General features: G+C 47.4%; 2 protein-coding genes and 1 long non-coding RNA gene across 3 annotated transcripts in view; all 3 read right to left on the reverse strand.

The window, feature by feature from the left end:
- Positions 1 to 1,815: 1,815 nt before the first annotated feature.
- LOC140216143 (uncharacterized) lies at positions 1,816 to 4,577 on the reverse strand. The gene is made up of 3 exons (XR_011892820.1): positions 4,548 to 4,577; positions 2,069 to 2,128; positions 1,816 to 1,896 (listed from the first exon to the last, which is right to left on the reverse strand). It is a non-coding gene; the product is annotated as an uncharacterized lncRNA (long non-coding RNA).
- A 1,438-nt stretch (positions 4,578 to 6,015) lies between these two features.
- Positions 6,016 to 9,772, reverse strand: LOC129387559 (uncharacterized). Its single transcript, XM_072286152.1, has 6 exons — positions 9,748 to 9,772; positions 8,707 to 9,234; positions 7,790 to 7,852; positions 6,770 to 6,907; positions 6,076 to 6,269; positions 6,016 to 6,027 (listed from the first exon to the last, which is right to left on the reverse strand). Exons 1-6 carry the CDS (start codon positions 9,770 to 9,772, stop codon positions 6,016 to 6,018), a joined length of 960 nt encoding a protein of 319 aa, XP_072142253.1.
- A 4,869-nt stretch (positions 9,773 to 14,641) lies between these two features.
- LOC129387557 (mucin-5AC-like) overlaps positions 14,642 to 20,068 on the reverse strand; it is a 37,826-nt gene continuing 32,399 nt past the window's right edge. Inside the window, exon 22 of the mRNA XM_072286153.1 lies at positions 14,642 to 14,718. Coding sequence (XP_072142254.1) covers positions 14,642 to 14,718 — 77 coding nt within the window. The remainder of the gene's footprint in view (positions 14,719 to 20,068) is intronic.

Consider the following 20,068-nt stretch of genomic DNA (forward strand, 5'->3'; position numbering starts at 1 on the left):
TCTTCTTTCTTCGCTATATATTTTTTTTCCTGTTGCACTGTTGGCCGTGGCCACTCAAATACTTGTGTTATTTTTACTTTGTAGCCGTACGTGAACTGCATGTGACAGCTCTGTTCCCAGCACCAACTGTATGCGTATCTGCTATTTTGGTACATTTCGTTTTCGTAACAAGAAGTGGCTGTAGCGGTATTTGCGAATGCCGCCATTCTCTCATAGTCACGTAAAGCAAAATATATAACTAAATACCAAAAGCTGAGACGTAACAGATTTATGTGTATACGTTGGTGGCATGCAAAGGTACTTGGCCCGGCAGAACCAGGCACAATTTCGCAGCGCAGTTAGTACTCGCGCAAGGTTCATGAGAAATCGCGCCAGCAAATCGTATCATCGATCTAGATTATATCGACGACAACTACCTACCAGTGACAACTAGTTATCGCAAGTTATAAGGTTTCGGACAGTGGTGGGCCGACTTTTCCCTGACCTTAGAAGAACAGTCAAGGTTCATGCGTTGCATGTCCTCTGACCTATTTTTCTTCTTTTCTTTGCATTTTATTCGGGCAGCAAAATGTGCTGTTTCAATAATGACGGCGCTTGCTATATGCTGAGGGGTCTTCAAAATAATAATAGTGCGTCCCGACATTATTCTGAAAGTAGTGCGAATACTTTCTCCAGAATAAATGCCTAAGGCTGTGTTAAGGTGAGGTTCGCGTAAGAGAAGGCAACTTTTTTTTTTTTTTTATGTTATAATGCACACGAGCACACGGAAAATTCTCTAGATGGATTGTAACACTTTCCGCACAGGTCAATACTGCTTGGCTAGAAGGTCGTGCTAACTAACATGCCGTATGAGCGCACGTGCAATTTGCCCTCATGTCGCATTTGGCAACACCTTGCTGTGTGTTTTTTTTTTTTTCATTTAATGCAGCACCAATGCGACATATTTGGTACACTATAATGTGGAGAGCAATCGAACAATAACAACAACATCAACAAAATGAGCTTGTGGAGGCGCACGTTCCCAAACGCGTCGCAATTTGGTCTCCTGGCACGACCAAGTGAGGAGTAGACCTACTTTGTAGGCCTACTACCAGACACTTAACTTTGGCGGCAAACCGCCACTAGCACAATCTGCGTACGTATGCTAATTAAGGCATATTTATTTATTTATTTATTTATTTATTTATTTATTTATTTATTTTCAAAGTACCACTGACCATACTGAACAGGAATCGTGCAGGAGTGGGTTCGATGTTAAGACATGTAATGCATAAACAGGAATGAATGTGTAATAATAATCACTTGAACAGAAAGATAGTAAAACGTATACAGATAGAAAAAAAAGTACGTGGAAACAATCAACATTTGGCTGAATAAAATATGATGCGCACCGAAAACTTTATGAAACATTCCCTGTACATTTTGCAATGCGTGTATATAGGTAATATCAGTTGGTAAATCGTTCCAACTTGTCATTCCTCTAGGGAAAGAAAAGGAGCATTTCTTTTTTCTCTCTCACAATTTTTGCATACAAATGTAGGTATCAAATGGTGGGAGCGATGACACCCCGCTACTTCTATTCTACAATGTTTGCACGTAGGATGCCGTAGGCAGCCGAAGGGGCTTTCTCATTTAGGCTGCTTTTCTTTCACGCTACAATCCACGATCCTCCCCCCAACCACACCTTCTTTTTTCTTCCATTTCGGAACAAAACTGTTATTAGTTACGCTTTCCCGGGGCTCACTTGAAACAGTTGTCCATCTTGGAAGCACGAGCAGTGAGTCGAGGGGACGCAATTCGCGCCGTCGCAGAGGCGCCCGTCCGAGCACATGGGACAGAAGTATCGCAGGTTTTCCGGTATCTCCGGACACATCCGAACGACCAGTGTTCCCGTCTCTGGGCCGAGGCAAACAAAGAGGAGAACGGGAAGCAGCGCATTCACAGCTAGTCCGGTCAGACGTCGCGCACACACACATGCAAAACACACGAATACACACGCGCACACGACCGCGCATGCAAAAACAAAGTAAAGAAAGAAAATTGTGCATCGGGAATTCAAGGCTCTCACCTGGAACACTCGTAGTGGGCACGAACGGCGGTGTTGCCGGTGGGATGTGATCCGCGCTTTCTGAAAGAGAGAGAGAGCAAAAAATAAAAAAATAAGGAACTCTGATGATGATGATAATAATAATAATAATAATAATAATAATAATAATAATTGCTTTATTTCTCATAAAAGCACCAGATACAAAACGGGTCAGCCAAGCCAATGAGGCTTGTCGGGCTGTACCAGGCAGTCAGTGTTTCAGGGGCACAATAAACTACAGGAGTGAGGAAAAAAAAAAGAAAAGTGAAGGCAGTAAATTAGGGTCCAATGCTACATGATGAAATGCTAAATACAAACAGACATCAAACAATGTCACACGAGTTTTCCCTTAAATACAATTTGAGAGCGCGTTCCGATGAAATGGAAAAAATTTCCGTGGGCATGGAATTAAATGCATCGGGAACATAATTATTTCGCGCTAAACGTCCAAATCGCGTATAACATCGGGGTGTACAAAACATGCGGTGCCGCCTAAGTGGTCTTGTGGGCACAGAAAGAAACAGAAAATCACTATTTCAGAGATGACGGCAAATAGCAGTTTGAACAAATAATGCATCAAAGAAAGGCAACTGTAAAGCAGAAAACAACCTAGTACCACCGGCAATGTTAACATTATAGGCCACATTTCGTAGCAATAACTTTAATATACAGTTTATTTTTGAACGCCATGTGACAATAATGTGATGGTCGATAATGCGTCTATATTTTTATTTTGTATGTATTTGCGTATTTCACACAACTCGCGGCAAACTTTAATGCCTTTTAGTGCAGGAAGCGCTGTTACGTTTCCTCTGTTGCCAATGAATTATCATCTTCGTCGAAAGATAACGAATAAATATGCAACCAGGAGTAATCAAAATGGAAATGAGAGGAACAGAGACAGCGAAATGGACGCAAAGAATGGAAGCAAATACCACCCTGGAGATTTACAAGAACGTGAAGAAAGAAATTCCAGGAAAAAGTCTGTGCGATAACACAAAGGGCGGTGCCTCGCTATTTGAGGCTCGGGCCGGTTCCCCTGGAGAAAAACATACCGGAGCATATATTCCGGACTAGAGGAGGCACGTGCATGCCGTAGTGAAATTGCGACGACCACTCAGCGCATCCTAATGGAATGCTAACGGATTCGAGCAGTCAGACTTCTAGGTATACGCACACCTTCCAGAAGCGCTTGGATTTAAAGGGGAGGAAAGCATCAGCCGGTCAGCAGTCGAGATAAGCAAAAGACGTTTAAAGTATTTGTGGAAGAAAAAGCAGAGAAGAGATTGATGCAACCGGATCTGTTAGAGGCATAGTGCGGTACAAGGTAGGTAGAGAATTTTTGAGGAAGGGAACAGTGATTAAAGATATGTGCACAAAATGCTTGAATGAAAAGCCTGTACAGCATAAAATTATAGCACAAAATGCCCTAATTCTTCGTTCCGTAATTTCGGCGGCATGTGACCTTAGGTTAGCAAGGAAATATCGAATCCGATTTGCGATTCCTCATGCAGGTAATTTCTGCCTTTTTCAGAAATCCACCTGAAAGGGCGAGACAGAGCTGTCACAAGCGATGTGAATAAGAAAAAAACATGTCAGAGCTACGAAATACACCTTGTACAGCCCTTACTACAGATAGCTGCTGGTGTTTTTTGAAGACAGATGTACGTGTACATATGAGATCTACTTCCACATCTATGTCGTAGGACAAATTATAGAATTATTTTCAAATTCACAACTAGGAGTCCTTGCAGCACGACTGCAGCTCATGAGAGCATCCAGCTCGCGCAGCCTTGTGTTTGCAACGTCTGCTACCTCGGCTAACAAATAAAGATATTTTAAAACACGTTGCTTTGAAAACAGAGAGAACTGCGTCTGAACCGCAGGCGATGTTTCCAGCATCCCTCCTTTCCCGCTTCTTCTCCAAAAAAGCACTTATGAAAAATATTTTTAATTCTACGTCAATACTATTAACATATAATTCCTCGACATTCCGTTCCTTTCTTTGATTGACTGTTGTACAAAAACACCATGCACGCCTTCCAAACATGTCAACGCTCTGGCATCACGTCGCAATAAAACATGGGAGGTAATGATATTAGATATGCGAGATGCAAGTTAAATACCTCAACTCTAATGAGGCTTCTTACGTATTTGGGTGAGAAATAAATGTACAATATTCGAAAACGTTCTCATGTTTCTTTTTTTTTTAAATGTCGTGTTGTGTTGTTGTACAGACTCCAAGGCGAGCGGCAAGTGAGGGATTTTACAGTCGGATTGTATTCGCCGCAGCACGAATGCAATCCGCTTTCGTCAGTATGCGCTCAATATTATGCGATCGAAGCAATCATTCGGGCATGTGCGGGCAAAGATTACGGGACCGCACTAATAGGGAAATTCGAAGACGCGCATCTCTCAACATGGCTTCGCGCTGAGCATATCGCCCGCTCCGCCCGCTCACCGTCGGCGCATCCGAGAACGTCGAAGCGGAGGGCGATCACTTGGCTCCACTCGGTCGGCTCGATCCGGACGAAGCGCGCTCTCACTGGCCGGTCGAACAGCTGCCTCGACACTCCGCTGGGCTCGTGGTTGCCCACGAAATCCTTGTCCCCACGAAGAAGGAACAGCGCACAACAGACTCAGACAACTATACTGTGCAGAGCAGGCTATGAGGTGTGAGCCACTGTAACTACACAGTGTTCAGGGAATGAAACGCGTCATTTTAGGGCTAATTAATAACCATGATTTCGTTGCCACCGTGCGCAGTTAGTGTGACATCGGCGTAATTTGGGACCGCATACACTTACGTCAGAGGCCGCATCACCTTTAGTGACTATAGGGACCGAATTCACAAAGCTTTTCGCTCGTAAGTGATCCTTGCCACCGGCGGGCTGCCTTCTCTTCCCTTCTCCAGCGTCGGGATTAGCTGGAGTTTTCTCTTCGGAATAATTCTGGCGTAAGACCTTTTTGTGAATGTGTACCAAATTTGTAGCAACATCACATAATGATCCCCAGTGATTCCATATATGGTACGTTCTATTTAAAAGTTTCTCAGTCACGTTTCATTCCGTGATCACTCTACATGTTACACAGTCCACACGGAGTTATATACTTAAAGGGCCCAACGCTTTCTTTGGTGGACTGAGAATGCATGTTTAGCGGAACCGCATGGTAGCTTCGATTGTTTACTGCTCACACAAGGGCACACCGGCCGTTATAAGGAGGACAGTATTTCGTCTCCTGCCAAGGTATCTCACAATCAAATAAAAAAGAATAGAACAATCTATAATTGAAAACACTGAGATGTTAGGCGAGCAAGGAGGCCCTTGGTTACAAATCATTATATTGTAACGTTACATACGCAGCATCGCTAACAAAGCGGCCCTAATCGAATGAATCTCTGCATCGAAAATTAAGAAACGCAAGCCCACCGGGGCAACGAGTGCCGAGGTTCACTACGTTTCTCTTTACTCGAATGTAGAAACAGAAATAAAGCCACGTCACATCCACACTATATAACTATAGCCAGATCAAATACGGGGTATTTGTTTTTGTGAGTTTAATTTTTTGTTGGTTCTATTGTAGTGTATATTATCTCAGCCAACATTCCTGAATTTATTATTATGAAGGCGCTGTCTCGGACTGGCTGTCGCCGCGGCAATCATCTGGTTATAAAGTCGATCATATCAACTGTGAGTAGAAGGGTGCTCGAACGCCAGCTAAATTTGAGGAAACGCTACTGCATAAAAGAGCATCTTAAGAATGTACGCCCTCATGCTTTCATTTTTTTACCACTGTGGCAGATTCCACGGCAATATTCGCCAACATGCACTGTGAGTAACTGCCCAGTACAGCCTCATAGCAAACGCAATTCGTCAATCGCCAAATTCTTATTTGTAATCAAGCCAGAGGCGATGAAATGCAATGTACTATACGTGCATCTGCGGAAGAAGAAAAAGAATACTCAACCAGAAAAAGGACACACATACCTGTATTTCGCCTCGGGAGTTCTGCACGTACGCGTACTTCGTGCCGCCTGCACTGACCAGAACCCGGTATCGAGAAACCCACTGGTCAGAGCGATCGCGCCCTTGCAAGGCAATGCCGAACACGCCTCGCTGTCTGCCGAGGTCCACCTCGACGAACTCGCCGATCCCCTGGCGACGCGGTATCCACGCACCGACTGAAAGGGAACCAAATCAAGTGTTACATATGCTTTCGGAGAATTGACAATCCAGTTACGAAGCATATTTATTGAGTTTAGGATTAATGACTTACGTGGGTCATGACACAACGATTGCAAATTGGTCCAGCTTACCTAACAAAACTTGCTTCCTTAAGTCTCGTGCTTTGGGCTTGAAGACAATATTTGCACCGCAGAAACAGCCGTGTCGTTACAACGAGATTGTTTCGAGGTCAGGACGTCAAGTTGCACCGTTAAACTTCTTTGACTGCGATAACTCAGCTGCGCACCAACTTACAGATAGGTAATTAACGAAATATTCCAGAAACCGCAGTTTAGCACTGTGGCGCTGGACATTGCTTGGCACATATCTTCAGGGTTTTGATTTGACGGAGTGTTTTGCCATGGCAAAAGCTAGCCGCGAGCACGCAGATATAGGTTAGCGGCCACCGCGAATGGCATTATTCTGAACATCACTGGCAACAAAACGATGCACGTACGCGACGTAGACGAGGTGGTGGACCCGAGCCGCGAGTGGCTGGGCGACGAGCTCGGACTGGCGCTGCTCGAAGCCTTGTAGCTACTGTCCGGCAGCGGGAAAGGGCCGTTTACCAGGTACACGAACCTGGTGCACTCGTCTGAGCAAAAGAAGAAGAAAAGGAAAAGATCATAATAACACTTGACCACTCGTTGAGCTCCTGGTGAATAATACACACTGCCGATGCCTGGCTATGTAGGTAAATGCAGACAGAAAATCATAAATAAGAAAATGTAGGCAGGTTAACTAGGACTGAGTCCGGTTGGCTACTTCGCACATGATGAAGAGAGAGAGAAAAAAAGAGGGTGGGGGGATATTAGAAGGAGACGGTGCCAAGAGTTGATGTGCACTGAAGTTGCCGCTGTAATTGAACTCTCGATGCTGTGTCACAGACGGTCGTTCGGTCCGTTTGCCTTCAGGGATCGCAACACTGCTTTTGAGAGTAGACATTAGCACATATATTGTCTGGCACGGATTAGGTACCACAGTGATTACGCATGGGCATAAGTATATACACTGTATTTCGATTTCACCTCTCGGCACGCACAAAATTATGTTACTAAACCTCGATACCCGCACCACCAGCCCCGGACTCCCCAATTTTCTGCGACTCCCTAACGGTTTCCTCGTGACGTAAGGCGTTGAGTTTGCGAGTTTAGGCATGCAAGACTGTCTTCCTCTCATATTCATTTCGCTGACCCAGTAGTGTGCTGTTGACTAACTACACGCAACACCTTTAAAGAAAATTTACCGGACAAACAGCGGACAAAGGTTTGCCCGATCAACCATACCCATACGCGCAAACGTCGCGAGAAACGGTATGACAAACCAGCGTCATGTAAAGCCTCGCTTAGTTTGTCTTCGTACATATTACACACTTCACGTCCTTTTCCCGTGTTCACACATTTCACGGCGTTTGTTTTTTTTCAATAATAAATAAAAACAACTCTGGCTGTAAATTTAAGTAAAGTTTGTTAGGTACCTTTGCTGTATCTAATCGTTGTCTGGTCGTAGATTATGTCAGTTGGTGGGGTGAAGTCTTCACCTGCGGAATAAAAATAAACGATGACTCTAACGCAGCTGACAGTTTCCCTTCGCTGTTGTTAAGATACGTCCATACTATCGTGAAAAACGTGCGCGATGTGCCTCGGGTGGCAGAAAGCGCGCAGCTAAAGCAGGTCAGTGGCAACGTTTTCCTATACCGCGGAGCGAATGGGTGTTGCGACTATTTTTCGCGGCAGACTTCTCGCCGCCGGTTCGGGAGACCTGTGAGGAGCGGCCGATACATTAAAACATGGGCAAATACTGCAAGGAAATATACTAAACATCGCTGATCGCAGCCGCAGTGAATCCAGCTGATAGCGAATCACCTGCTTTCCCGCAGCGGCAAAGGCGCCCGCAAGTGTGGCCATGCAAATGCTGGCGCGTTTTACCGCTTGCGACATGCCGCACGCGTTTCCCCCGCTAGTGTGAACGCACCTTTACGCGTCTTACGTCACACAGACGGTAGGTTCGCTCGCGTCTTGGAGATTGTCAACATTAGCAATGCGTATCGGTAGGAAATATACGCAAGTAAACGGCGCGGTGGAATTACAGGAGCAAGACACCCAGTAGGAAGATTATCTGACGATTGGGTTGAAAATATTTCTATTTGCGAGCGCCGAGGATGTGACAGAGACGGCGGTGCTCGAACTTGAGGTTCGTTCCATTGCTAATATCTTAATTTTATCAATATTTTATCAAAACGACTTTTATTTTTTAGAAATATCTGGATGGACTTCTAGGCTAAAAGCTGCAACCAGCAGGTTGTCACAGGCCAGTAAACAGTAAATTGTCACAGCAAATTGTATGAAAAGCACACGCCACTTTCTGGCGTTAATCTCTGCAAACGGCGCCCACCTGGCACCACCGGTGGGGCTGTAGGGATCGTGGAGACTGGCGGGGTAGTCATGGTAGTCGGAACAGTTGGGCTAGTCTGGGTAGTATGGGCAGTCGGATTTGTCGAAGTAGTCGGAGTAGTCGGGCTGGGTGAAGTGGTCGGGGTAGCCGGGTTAGTCGGTACTGTCGGGTTCCTTACGGTGACAGGCGTGCTCTCCCAGTTCTTGAAGCAGTCGCAGTAGAAGCGCACCATGTAGTCGGGACACGGGGTGTCATGGTACGCAGGGCCATTCCTGCACGCCAGTCCGTTTCGGATGTCGCACGTGATGCGATGCGTTTCCTCGAACACAACGTTCCTGTCGAGCGGTTCGCATTGGACCTCGGTGCGGAAGCGCTCGTCGCACAGCGGCAAGCCAGTCTCCTTGATGGCGTCGACCGACTCCACGTCGCCATACTCGTCCGGCTTTCGAGTGTTGAACCACCTGGACCAACCGGGAACGCAGATCCCCCCTCCGTCCACTGTCACGTTCTCGACGACCACCGGAAATGCTGTGGAACAGAAAGCGACGAGTCGAGAATTTATGTTCTGATCCGTGGTAATATAGCAAAGCTATTTTATGTTAACAGAAACATTTCGTCCCTACCCTACCCACTAAAAGAGAGATAAAACGCAGGAATTCCTTCCTTGGGTAGCCTGTGGGTCAATTTGAAGTGAAAAAATTGCACTGAAAATGACAAAGATACATTGCAAACAGTGTAAGAAGCGGCATTTTTATTAACACCCTTAAACTTTCAGGAATAAAAAGAAATGTTGGGGAGAAAAGATAAATAATTATACTTAAGCGTAACTCTGTACCAAAACTGCTATCTATATTGTGCAAGCAGTACTTGCTAAATAAAACGGATAAAATTGATAGGCCTATGCCATTTGCTCGACTCCACAAAATACCGCTATTGTTTGTGTAAACGTATTGCACAACTCCCGTAAACACACGACATACTTCAGGTGTGCTGCAAGGTAGCGTGTAAAGGTTGCCTGCTTTAAACTGCTCAATGAGTTGCCTTTTACAAAGTTAACTTTGTACATGTGATGCTTTAGTTTTGCTAATCTCATTTTCTGTTGTTTTAAGGTTTCTGCTAAATAACAGTGCTTCGCAAGTGTGGCGGAGGCTGACGCAAAAATGGCGATTAACGCGGCCACGCACTCGGTAAACCCCGTGCCGTCAACTTCCAGGTGCTAACCTGCGGTCGGTGTGGACACTGTGGACAGTATGGGCCGGCCCGGCGGCGCTGGTCTGCAGTCCGGTTGCGTGACACACACGACGCCGTTGTCTTGGCAGATGCAACGCTCGCAGTCACGGTCTACCACTTGGTTGGCCTGTTCGCAGAAAAAAAAAATATTTATATATAAACGAGTTACGTTATTGAGAAGCACTTGAAGAAAATTTTCCGAGCGATGAAACTGAAACATCCTCATGAAACATCCTGCCGAAGATGCGTAAGGACACCGGCCAGTTCAGTCGCACGCCCACCTCTCGACTGAATTGAAGTCTGGGGTTTTACGAGCCAAAACCACCATTTGATTGTGAGGCACGTCGTAGTAGGGAACTCCGCATAAATTTGGGCACCATGGATCCTTAACCTGCCCTAAACGCACGGGGAACAGGCGTTTTTGCATTTTGTCCCCATCGAAATGCGAAACGCCATAATTGCAACATTCGACATACCTTAAACAGTTACTGCGCTGTTGATGTAAATATTTTGCATGTGTTAGAGCTCGAAGTGGAGGATTTTCGCTTTGATTTTGTTTCACAACGTGCTACTATTTAAAGCAAACACTGTATGCATTCTTTGAACAGGTGTCTGCGTAGAACTGAAGGTATCGAACAAAATTTTCTGTGTCCTGTGTTTTGTCATCGATAAGCTTTACAGTACGCAGGTGACGCGGTAAGGAAGAAACAAAACTTCGCGGTTCCAAATGCACGATATAGCTTTATGTCTATACTAGTTATATACGATTCGACGATGTTGTATCACTTGATTATTTTTATCAGCTTTCAAGATATATCTTGCTGCAGTTTTCTTTATCGCCTAATACATCGTGCAAGTATAAGCTCTATCATCACACAAATTCTAGAAACTTATGGATTTTCTTTGAGAACATCATAATGGAGTGCGGCTGCCAGTGACGGCATTGTGCTTTCAGATAATCACCGCGTACCATAGCAAGAGAATTATTCATCTCCATGTTATTAGAGAGTCCTGTTCTGAAGTAAAACGCGACTTCACAACTGCATCAACTAAAGATACATTAGTATGATCTATCAAACATTGCAAGTAACAGACAAACAAAATAAGATGTCCTAAACCAACAACATTGTAGCGTATAAGAAATGCATCAGGACAAGGTCCTGACTCTTGGCTGTTTCCATACGTTATGTTGGGCATGACACCAAACACAGACAATCAAATCTGGCCTTGACAGCTTTCTAGTCCAAACTCAAACAGTGCAATACTTTATTTTTTTTTTTACAAGACTATACCGGTCACTTTACAAAGCCATGAGACACAACACCAAGAAACGCATAGCATTTTTATGTAAATGTTTGTACAAGCAGTGTATTCAGAAGGATCCAACAGCGACACTTCCTGCGTTCTATATTAGTGTGTAAAAAATCTTCATACACTATGCCTTCAATCAAACATTTTTTTCTTCCTTTAGCCTTCAATTTAGAGCTTAAACGGAATTAGCCGCACATCCGAATGCGCAATGGATCATTTGATTCAGTATATGTCTACTGTTTGGATGTCGGCTGAAAACGAAAGATCTACTCACTTTTTTTTTTACTTTCTTCCTATTCTTTTTTTTTTTTTTTTTGTTAGCCTGAACCTCCTGTCCCCGATAGTATCCGGCTAATCCAGAGCTTTGGCCCTGATTATAAAGCGACACTCCCGTACAGCATACGTAGACTGGAACCAGATTTCCGTGGCGTGGACGGTAGTGGCGACAGATACCGTGGGTGGCAGCCGCAGGCAAAGTGAATAGAAGTGACGACCCACCCCGAGCACCTCTTCCTCGAAGGAACAGCTGCACTCCTCCTCTTCGATGCAGGTGTCGTAGTCGAGCCAGACGCGGGGCGCCTCGCAGCCCGACGTGGGCCGGCATCCGGGCACGCACTCGTCGTCTCCGAGGCACTTCCTGTCGCTGACCAGGGCTCGAAGGAATAAGTTGCACGTCTGGTTGCAGCGGTACGCGCAGTCGCTGTACGAGCGCCCCTTGGGACAAATTCCTGCGCGGAGCGCAATGAAATGTCGATGCGCGAGTGAAGTGGCACGTTTCTTCTATTAAGAATGTACGAACTGCACAAACTATGTATATATATGCATAAGTGCATAAGTGAACTATCGTTGAAATTTTGCACAAATTTTGCCAGCCCGAGGCTGGTGGGACGATCGCAATACGCTGTCTCGCTTAAAAGCAGAAATGAAGATGAAGGCTGATGGGTAAGCAGTCGAGAAGAGCGCGCTCATGTCACAATCCAGTTAGGCGAAAGAGCTCTTTATTGAAAAGCAGAGTGTTTAGCCCAGCGTTTTTAGATCGTTTAGCCGGCGTATTCTCCCTGTAATTTCTACTCTGCAGTGAATGGCAGAGATGGGACGAAAGGCCCAAGAAGAGGGTGGGCAGAATAGTAAAAAAAAGAAATTCAAAAAAAATCCAGTGTTTTTTTTTTTTTTTTGTAGCCTTAGCGGCAGATTATGGATAAGGTAATTATAGGTCTTAGGTAATGAAGACAGGTAACCTCGTCAGTCTTGACGGTTAATGTAAGCTACACCTTGTCTAATTTACGTTCGTTGTCTCCGGATATACAGATATATGTACCGCCTTAGTTACCACGACGCGAACAGGCCATGGGTCCTATAACGTAAAACTATTCCAATATGTTTTTATTCCAATCTCCTGATGTCAAATTTGCGTAACCGCCGACGCACGCATCGAGCGGTGACGCGCAGCGTTGGCTCAATAGCCCAATCAAGCGCTCTCTCAGTTTATAGGAGGTCACTTCTCTTTGCTTTCAAAACGAATAATATTGCCTACATTGAGTGGTTTTTCGTTTGTAATCGGCGGTCAGGAGGCGACCAGCACGCTCAAGTGGAGAGGGTTTCGATGGGGCCGAACCAGTGGACTGAAAATAGATAACAAAATGAAGAGGGTGGTGCTGGCGTCTGCGATTGGTCCACTTTCCCTTACTTAGCTTACGGTGGCTGGTTTGAAACTCGCAGTGGCGTGGAACGGAAGGTTAAGAATCTGCCAAGACGGATCCTCAGCAAGGAAGAGTTGCCAGAGCGAAGTCGTAAACGTGCCAAAAGTGCTCAAACACGTTACACGGCCACGCAAAAAAGTTTATTATACGCAAATAAACCCATGTTCTCCGGCAGGAGCGAGTAGCCAGTACCTGAGCGATCGACAGCAGCCAGCTTTTGTTCCTTTCGGAATGGAGCAGCCTGCGGCTTTTCAGAAGAAAATTGAGTTTCGTTCGGCATGTTAATGTATCTTTAACGCGTACACGTCACTCTGACGAGGTGAGTTTTTGCGCTTCTGTGACGTCGCGTGACAGGCAGGTGAAGTGGGTGCAACCCGAAAACCTTTGACAAATAGGCGAGGGCTAATGGCGAAAACGGGGCGAATGAGAAATAACTATTTTTCTTTTGTTCGATCTGATCATGCATAATTAGTGTGTACACGTCATATCAGACGGGGAGCTATCACGGTTTTCGTGATGCCGCGTGACAAACAGGCGAAGGGGGGGGGGGGGCGTTCAAAAAAGTTTTTGATCAATCGCGGAGGGCTGATTGCATAATTGGAATAGAAATGTTTGGAATAGCTTTACGGAGTAGCGCCCCATGTTTTACCGTTTCTAGGTCGGCGTGGCACTTACCAACATTTACGCCTTCCTCATTCGAATTCCCGACAGCCCCACGAGCGCACCACATGCAGTTGTGACAACTCACGCACCCATATTATCTGTTTGCCCGCGCTATGGTACCTAGCGGCAACTTATGTGCACAGTGCTGGACGAACTGGACAATTGTCCACTATAAAAAAAAGTTTTAGGCCATTGCTCTCAAAGAAACTCCGAGCAAAAGGCTTTATTCGCGCTACTCAGCTTCCTGAGGTCTACGGGCCTTCATGATAGACTTTAACACCTGCTACTGCGGTTACTTTGTTTGTGCTCGTCTATCTATCTATCTATCTATCTATCTATCTATCTATCTATCTATCTATCTATCTATCTATCTATCTATCTATCTATCTATCTATCTATCTATCTATCTATCTATCTATCTATCTATCTATCTATCTATCTATCTATCTATCTATCTATCTATCTATCTATCTATCTATCTATCTATCTATCTATCTATCTATCTATCTATCTATCTATCTTTATATTCCCCTAGCCGTTCCCCGCGGGCAGGGTAGCCAACCGTACCTACCTCTATTTAACCTCCCTGCTTTTCTATGCACCCTTTCTCTCTCTTTTGACGGTTAATGCGAAGGAAAAAAATCAAACATTATTGATGAGATGAAATGGGGGGAGGGGGGGGGGGGGTCATACCTTAAAAAGCAAGCCTACTGTATATGCGAAAGTTAAGAGGAAATAGACTCAGCCTGCCTTCATCGGCGAGCTGAAACTGTATCTTTGTTTGCACATTGTTCAGACAAAAACACAAACGCACATGCACACGTACACTATAGAGATATTTACAAAGTTTTGTTGAGGCTTGTGAGCCATGGGGACACCAGCAGCGCTTTCGTAGCGCGTAACGCGCAGGTGGTGCTTTGCCACGGGTCGAGAATGTTCCTGACGGTATCTCGGTATATTTGGTGCACAATGCACATCCAACTTGCTTTGCCATATTTCTGGCAATCATGAAACATTATTAGTCCAAATAGTTATGTGAAGTGATGCTGCGACTCACCAGTACTCGGAAACGTCGGAGTATATATAGGACGAAAAACGGTGGCCACGTCTGTAAAACAAGGCCACAGTCAGGTTTGCTTCAAAAGAAATAGGCCACCCGCATACTCCTTTATCTTTTGTTCCCATAAAGAGCGCGAAAAAAAAAGCGAATCACCACTGATTATAAGGTGTCGACAAAAATTTGCGGTGATTTAAAATCACAAAATTATTAAGGGGTGCCTTAGGACGTGGTGGAAGGAAGCATTTAATTATTGGGTGTGTTACGTTTCGCCTACAACGCGCGGTAATGCCGGCGCGGATGCAACGGACGCCGGGGCTTCGTTCAAAGCGGCGGACATTTTGGCCCGTTCGACGCCGCCGCAACGCCTCCCCGCCAAGCGTGTCCAGGCGTGTTTCAGTGCCACGTGTCTTCGTGTGTGCGTGTGTGTGTGTGTGCCCACGCTTGTCAAAGCGCGGCAGCCGGGGAGCGGAGCTCCCCAAGTGAGGGTTGGCGATGCGTCACTACACTCGGTTCAGCAGGTCTCTCGGCTCGACCGTGCGCGCCGTCGTGGGCTCATGCTCCGCCGTCCCGTGACCTTCATCCCGTGACCTTCATCCCGTGACCTTCCCTTTTGGACCGCGACGCCGAGAGTATAAGAACAGCTGCCCCCGGACGCCAGGAGAGAGGCTCCGATTTGTACTGTTGAGTTACGTGCTCTCCCGTCTCTCCACTTCGGTCGACCTGACCGGCCGCTCTTTTGCTATGTTAGAATAAACAAGTTGTTCTGTTACCAGTCTTCTCTTGCTTTGCCGGGACCTTCGGATGCTTCCAGTGCCACAGGGCGCCAGGCCAACGCTACCCTTGGGGCTTGCGACCCATTGGCAATAACGGGCGTCAGCACCGAGACCCCAACAACTCGTGCCAGCGGTGCGATTACTACAACTGGTTGCCAGCGGTGAGATCGCGACAACGGAGGCCAGCAGCGAAGAGATGCGGTTGACTGTATGCTGAGCAGCACAACGACCATCCGGGAGCAGCGCAACGAGCCCTGTGTGATGACTGGTTGCCTGCAGCGGAACGACTGCGCTGAAGTCTTGGCTGCGAGGTTTGGTGAGTGCGGGACTTTCTTCTTCTGAGTTTTGCCAGGCTTTTGTTAGTGTTAGAAACAGAGCTGGTAATTGGGGTTGTCGTTGCTGCCGGGTTAGTTTGCGGCAAGACAATAGTAGGCAGTAGAGAAAGCAGCATTCAGAGCAGCCATGGATTTGAAGTCGTTGCGCAAACCGAAATTGCTGGAGCTTGCGAGAGAGTTGGGTCTGGATGTCTCAGACAAACTCAGAAAACCAGAACTGCTAAGGGCTATTCTTGAGTTAGAAGCTGAGGATGACGAGCTGTCGGAATGCCTTGAGACCATTGAGGAGAGGGAGGAGCAAAAAGAGAAACAGGAGCGCGAACTTAAAGAACAGAAAGAGAAAGATGAGCGCGAACGTAAAGAACAGAAAGAGAAAGATGAGCGTGAACTTAAAGAACAGAAAGAGAAAGATGAGCGTGAACGAAAAGAACAGAAAGAAAAAGAAGAGCGCGAACACGCTTTGGAAATGAAGCGTCTCGAGGTAGAGATGGAACGCGCTCGTAATGGAAGTCAGGCACACGGTGCAGGAGAACGAGTATTGTTCAAAATGACTGACCTGATGCGGCCGTTTAAGCTTGGAGAGGACATTGGTTTGTTCCTGGTTAACTTTGAGCGAACGTGCGAGAAGCAGGGGTTCTCTCGGGAAACGTGGCCACAGCGCTTGCTCACTTTGCTACCCGGCGAGGCGGCCGACGTAGTCGCTCGCTTGGAGAGAGAGGAGGCAGAGGATTTCGACAAAGTGAAATCGAGTCTGCTAAAAAAGTACCGGCTGTCAGCGGAGGCGTTCCGTCGGAAGTTTCGGGAAAATGAGAAAGGCAAAAGTGAGTCATATACAGAGTTTGCGTACAGGCTTATGTCAAACATGCAGGAGTGGCTCAAAGAAGAGAAAGCGTTTGGTGACCACGAGAAAGTTCTGCAGTGTTTCGGGCTAGAACAGTTTTATAGTCGGTTACCTGAGAACGTGCGGTACTGGGTCTTGGATAGGCCAGACGTTAGTACGGTGGCTAGAGCCGCTGAGTTAGCCGAGGAGTTTGTGACGCGTCGGGCTCGCGGAGCTAAGGACGGTCAAAAGGGTGAATTTGGCTCCAAGTTTGAGAGGCCGAAGTTCACACCCATGAGAGCAAAGGGGGATACACGTAGTGCGGATGCGAGTGAAAGCAGTCCGACCGAACGAAAGGAGACGGCGGCAACCGAAGCCGAACGCAGAAAGCGGTTCGAGACGAGGCAAGCGCGCGTTTGTTATACGTGCCAGAAGCCGGGTCACTTTTCGGCGCAGTGTCCAGAAACAAAAACACAAGTCGTGTTTTTGTCTATATGCAGCACTGACGAGAACATGAAGCTTCTCGAGCCTTACATGCGAAACCTCCTCGTGAACGGGAAAGAGTGCCGAGTGCTTCGCGATTCCGCAGCTACAATGGATGTAGTTCACCCCTCTTACGTAGAACCCGATATGTTCACGGGCGAGTGCGCATGGATCAAGCAAGCAGTGGAAGCTCATAGCGTGTGTCTGCCGGTAGCAAAAGTGCTTATTGAAGGACCTTTCGGAGCACTTGAGACGGAGGCCGCAGTGTCATCTATGCTGCCCCCCCAGTACCCGTACCTATTTTCGAACAGGTCCGATCACCTCCTGCGCGAGAAGGGGCTTTTGTTTGGTGAGGCTAGCGTTCAGGCCTTAACCAGATCGAAGGTTCGGGAGCTCGCTGCAAAGGCGGTAGTTGCGGGGCCGACGTTGTTGAACGATGAGAAAGGGTCAGAGGCGCAGCAAGCTGGTATTCAGAGCACGCCCGAACGGGATAAAATTGAGCCTGTAGCGTTAAAGGCACCAGATACTGGAGAGGAAATTCCCGATGCGGGAAAGTTAGAAGAGCTTCCGGTCGAGCTTCCGGGACTAGGCTCAGTGACAAACAGGAAAGACACCGATCAAGTCATTAGTGACTTAATAAGTAAAGCATCGCTGTCGCCTGAGCAGAAAACAGAACTACACCAGCTCTTACAAGAGTTTCAAGGTCTGTTCTCTGAGAGGCCTGGTAGGACTTCTGTCCTTACTCATGACATAGAACTTACCTCCCCAGAGCCAGTACGATCCAAGGCGTACCGGGTGTCACCCCGCCAGAGCGATATTATGGAGGCTGAGGTAAATAAAATGCTACAGCTCGGTGTTATTGAAGCGGGTGAGAGTGATTATACCTCCCCTTTGATTTTGGTTGAGGTACCGGGCAAGGAACCTCGTCCTTGCGTCGACTACCGCCGGCTTAATTCCATCACTAAGGATCAAATTTATCCGATCCCTAACATCGAGGAGCGCCTTGAGAGAGTGAGTAGCGCTCAGTTTATTTCCACCCTAGATCTTGTCAGGGGTTATTGGCAGGTTCCACTTACAGAAGAGGCTAGTAGGTATGCGGCGTTCATTTCACCAATGGGGACATTCCGTCCTAAAGTTTTGAGTTTTGGTTTGAAGAACGCGCCATACTGCTTTTCAAGCCTCATGGATAAAGTGTTGCGGGGACAGCAAGAATTCGCTTTACCGTATCTAGACGACGTAGCGATATTCTCCGCATCCTGGCCTGAGCATATGGCGCACTTGCGGGCAGTGCTAACCCGCCTGCGCGATGCGGGCTTGACAGTCAAGGCTCCCAAGTGCCAGTTAGCACAGGCCGAGGTTGTCTACCTCGGACACGTGATTGGTCGGGGTCGTCGCCGCCCCTCTGAAATAAAGGTGGCCGCTGTGCGAGACTTCCCGCAACCGCGCACGAAGACCGATATTCGGTCGTTCTTAGGTGTCGCCGGCTACTATCAGAGGTACATCCCCAGGTACTCTGATATCGCGGCTCCCTTGACGGATGCTCTAAGAAAGACAGAGCCGCAAACAGTCGTCTGGGATGAGACGAAGGAAAGAGCTTTTAGCGCCCTAAAGAGCGCCCTAACAAGCCAGCCTGTGCTACGATCGCCCGACTACACAAAAGGGTTCGTTGTTCAGTGTGATGCTAGTGAGCGAGGCATGGGCGTTGTACTGTGCCAACGGGAAAATGGAGAAGTAGAACACCCCGTCCTGTATGCTAGTCGTAAGCTGACCAGTCGTGAGCAGGCGTATAGCGCCACCGAGAAAGAGTGTGCGTGTATCGTGTGGGCCGTTCAGAAATTGTCATGTTACCTAGCCGGCTCGAGGTTTATCATTGAAACGGATCACTGCCCTCTCCAATGGCTGCAGACCATCTCTCCCAAAAATGGCCGCCTCCTGCGCTGGAGCCTCGCTTTGCAACAATATTCCTTTGAGGTGCGTTACAAAAAGGGGAGTCTCAACGGTAACGCCGATGGCTTAAGTCGAAGCCCCTAACGTGGGAATCAGCCTCAAAATTGCTTGTTACTGATGTTTTTCTTCCTGAGGCAGGATTTTTAACCTATTGCTTTTGTGTAGTGTTTCAAAGTGATGATGTGCTTTTTAGTGCAATTTTTCCGATTTGTGGACGCGTTCTGAGTGCTGCTAAACTACTGTAAGGAACTAGGCAGCAGTATAAAAGGGGAAAGAGCCTGGCAGGGCTTAGTGAGGGTTGTGCCGTGCTTGCTGACTGAGCGGTTGACTTTCGGCGTAGTTCTAACGCTTGCCGGAAACGAGAACAAAAATGTCAACTCTCCCGAAGTCACTTTGCAGTGTCCTGTGTGAACCTGAACGTGAGAACAAGGCCTTCTCTGTGCGCTGCGCTCAAGAAACGCCAAAGGACGCCCGACTTCGGTTATGAGCATCATCGAGCGACATCCCTCCGGACAGCGGATGCAGTCCCCTGACCATCGGGATCTCCTTCCCCCGGCGGGGCGGTCTGTTACGTTTCGCCTACAACGCGCGGTAATGCCGGCGCGGATGCAACGGACGCCGGGGCTTCGTTCAAAGCGGCGGACATTTTGGCCCGTTCGACGCCGCCGCAACGCCTCCCCGCCAAGCGTGTCCAGGCGTGTTTCAGTGCCACGTGTCTTCGTGTGTGCGTGTGTGTGTGTGTGCCCACGCTTGTCAAAGCGCGGCAGCCGGGGAGCGGAGCTCCCCAAGTGAGGGTTGGCGATGCGTCACTACACTCGGTTCAGCAGGTCTCTCGGCTCGACCGTGCGCGCCGTCGTGGGCTCATGCTCCGCCGTCCCGTGACCTTCATCCCGTGACCTTCATCCCGTGACCTTCCCTTTTGGACCGCGACGCCGAGAGTATAAGAACAGCTGCCCCCGGACGCCAGGAGAGAGGCTCCGATTTGTACTGTTGAGTTACGTGCTCTCCCGTCTCTCCACTTCGGTCGACCTGACCGGCCG

Source organism: Dermacentor andersoni, chromosome 2 (genome assembly GCF_023375885.2).
Source record: "Dermacentor andersoni chromosome 2, qqDerAnde1_hic_scaffold, whole genome shotgun sequence".
In the NCBI taxonomy this organism is placed as follows: domain Eukaryota; kingdom Metazoa; phylum Arthropoda; class Arachnida; order Ixodida; family Ixodidae; genus Dermacentor; species Dermacentor andersoni.

Excerpts from the sequence above, each read along its gene's own strand:
- LOC129387559 (XM_072286152.1), bottom strand. The coding sequence starts at position 9,772 with ATGTACAAAGTTAACTTTGTAAAAG. Across the intron at positions 7,853-8,706 it reads AGCCCCACCGGTGGTGCCAG|GTGAAGACTTCACCCCACCA; the intron begins GTGGGCGCCGTT and ends TTTATTCCGCAG. Across the intron at positions 6,908-7,789 it reads AACGATTAGATACAGCAAAG|ACGAGTGCACCAGGTTCGTG; the intron begins GTACCTAACAAA and ends TCTTTTGCTCAG.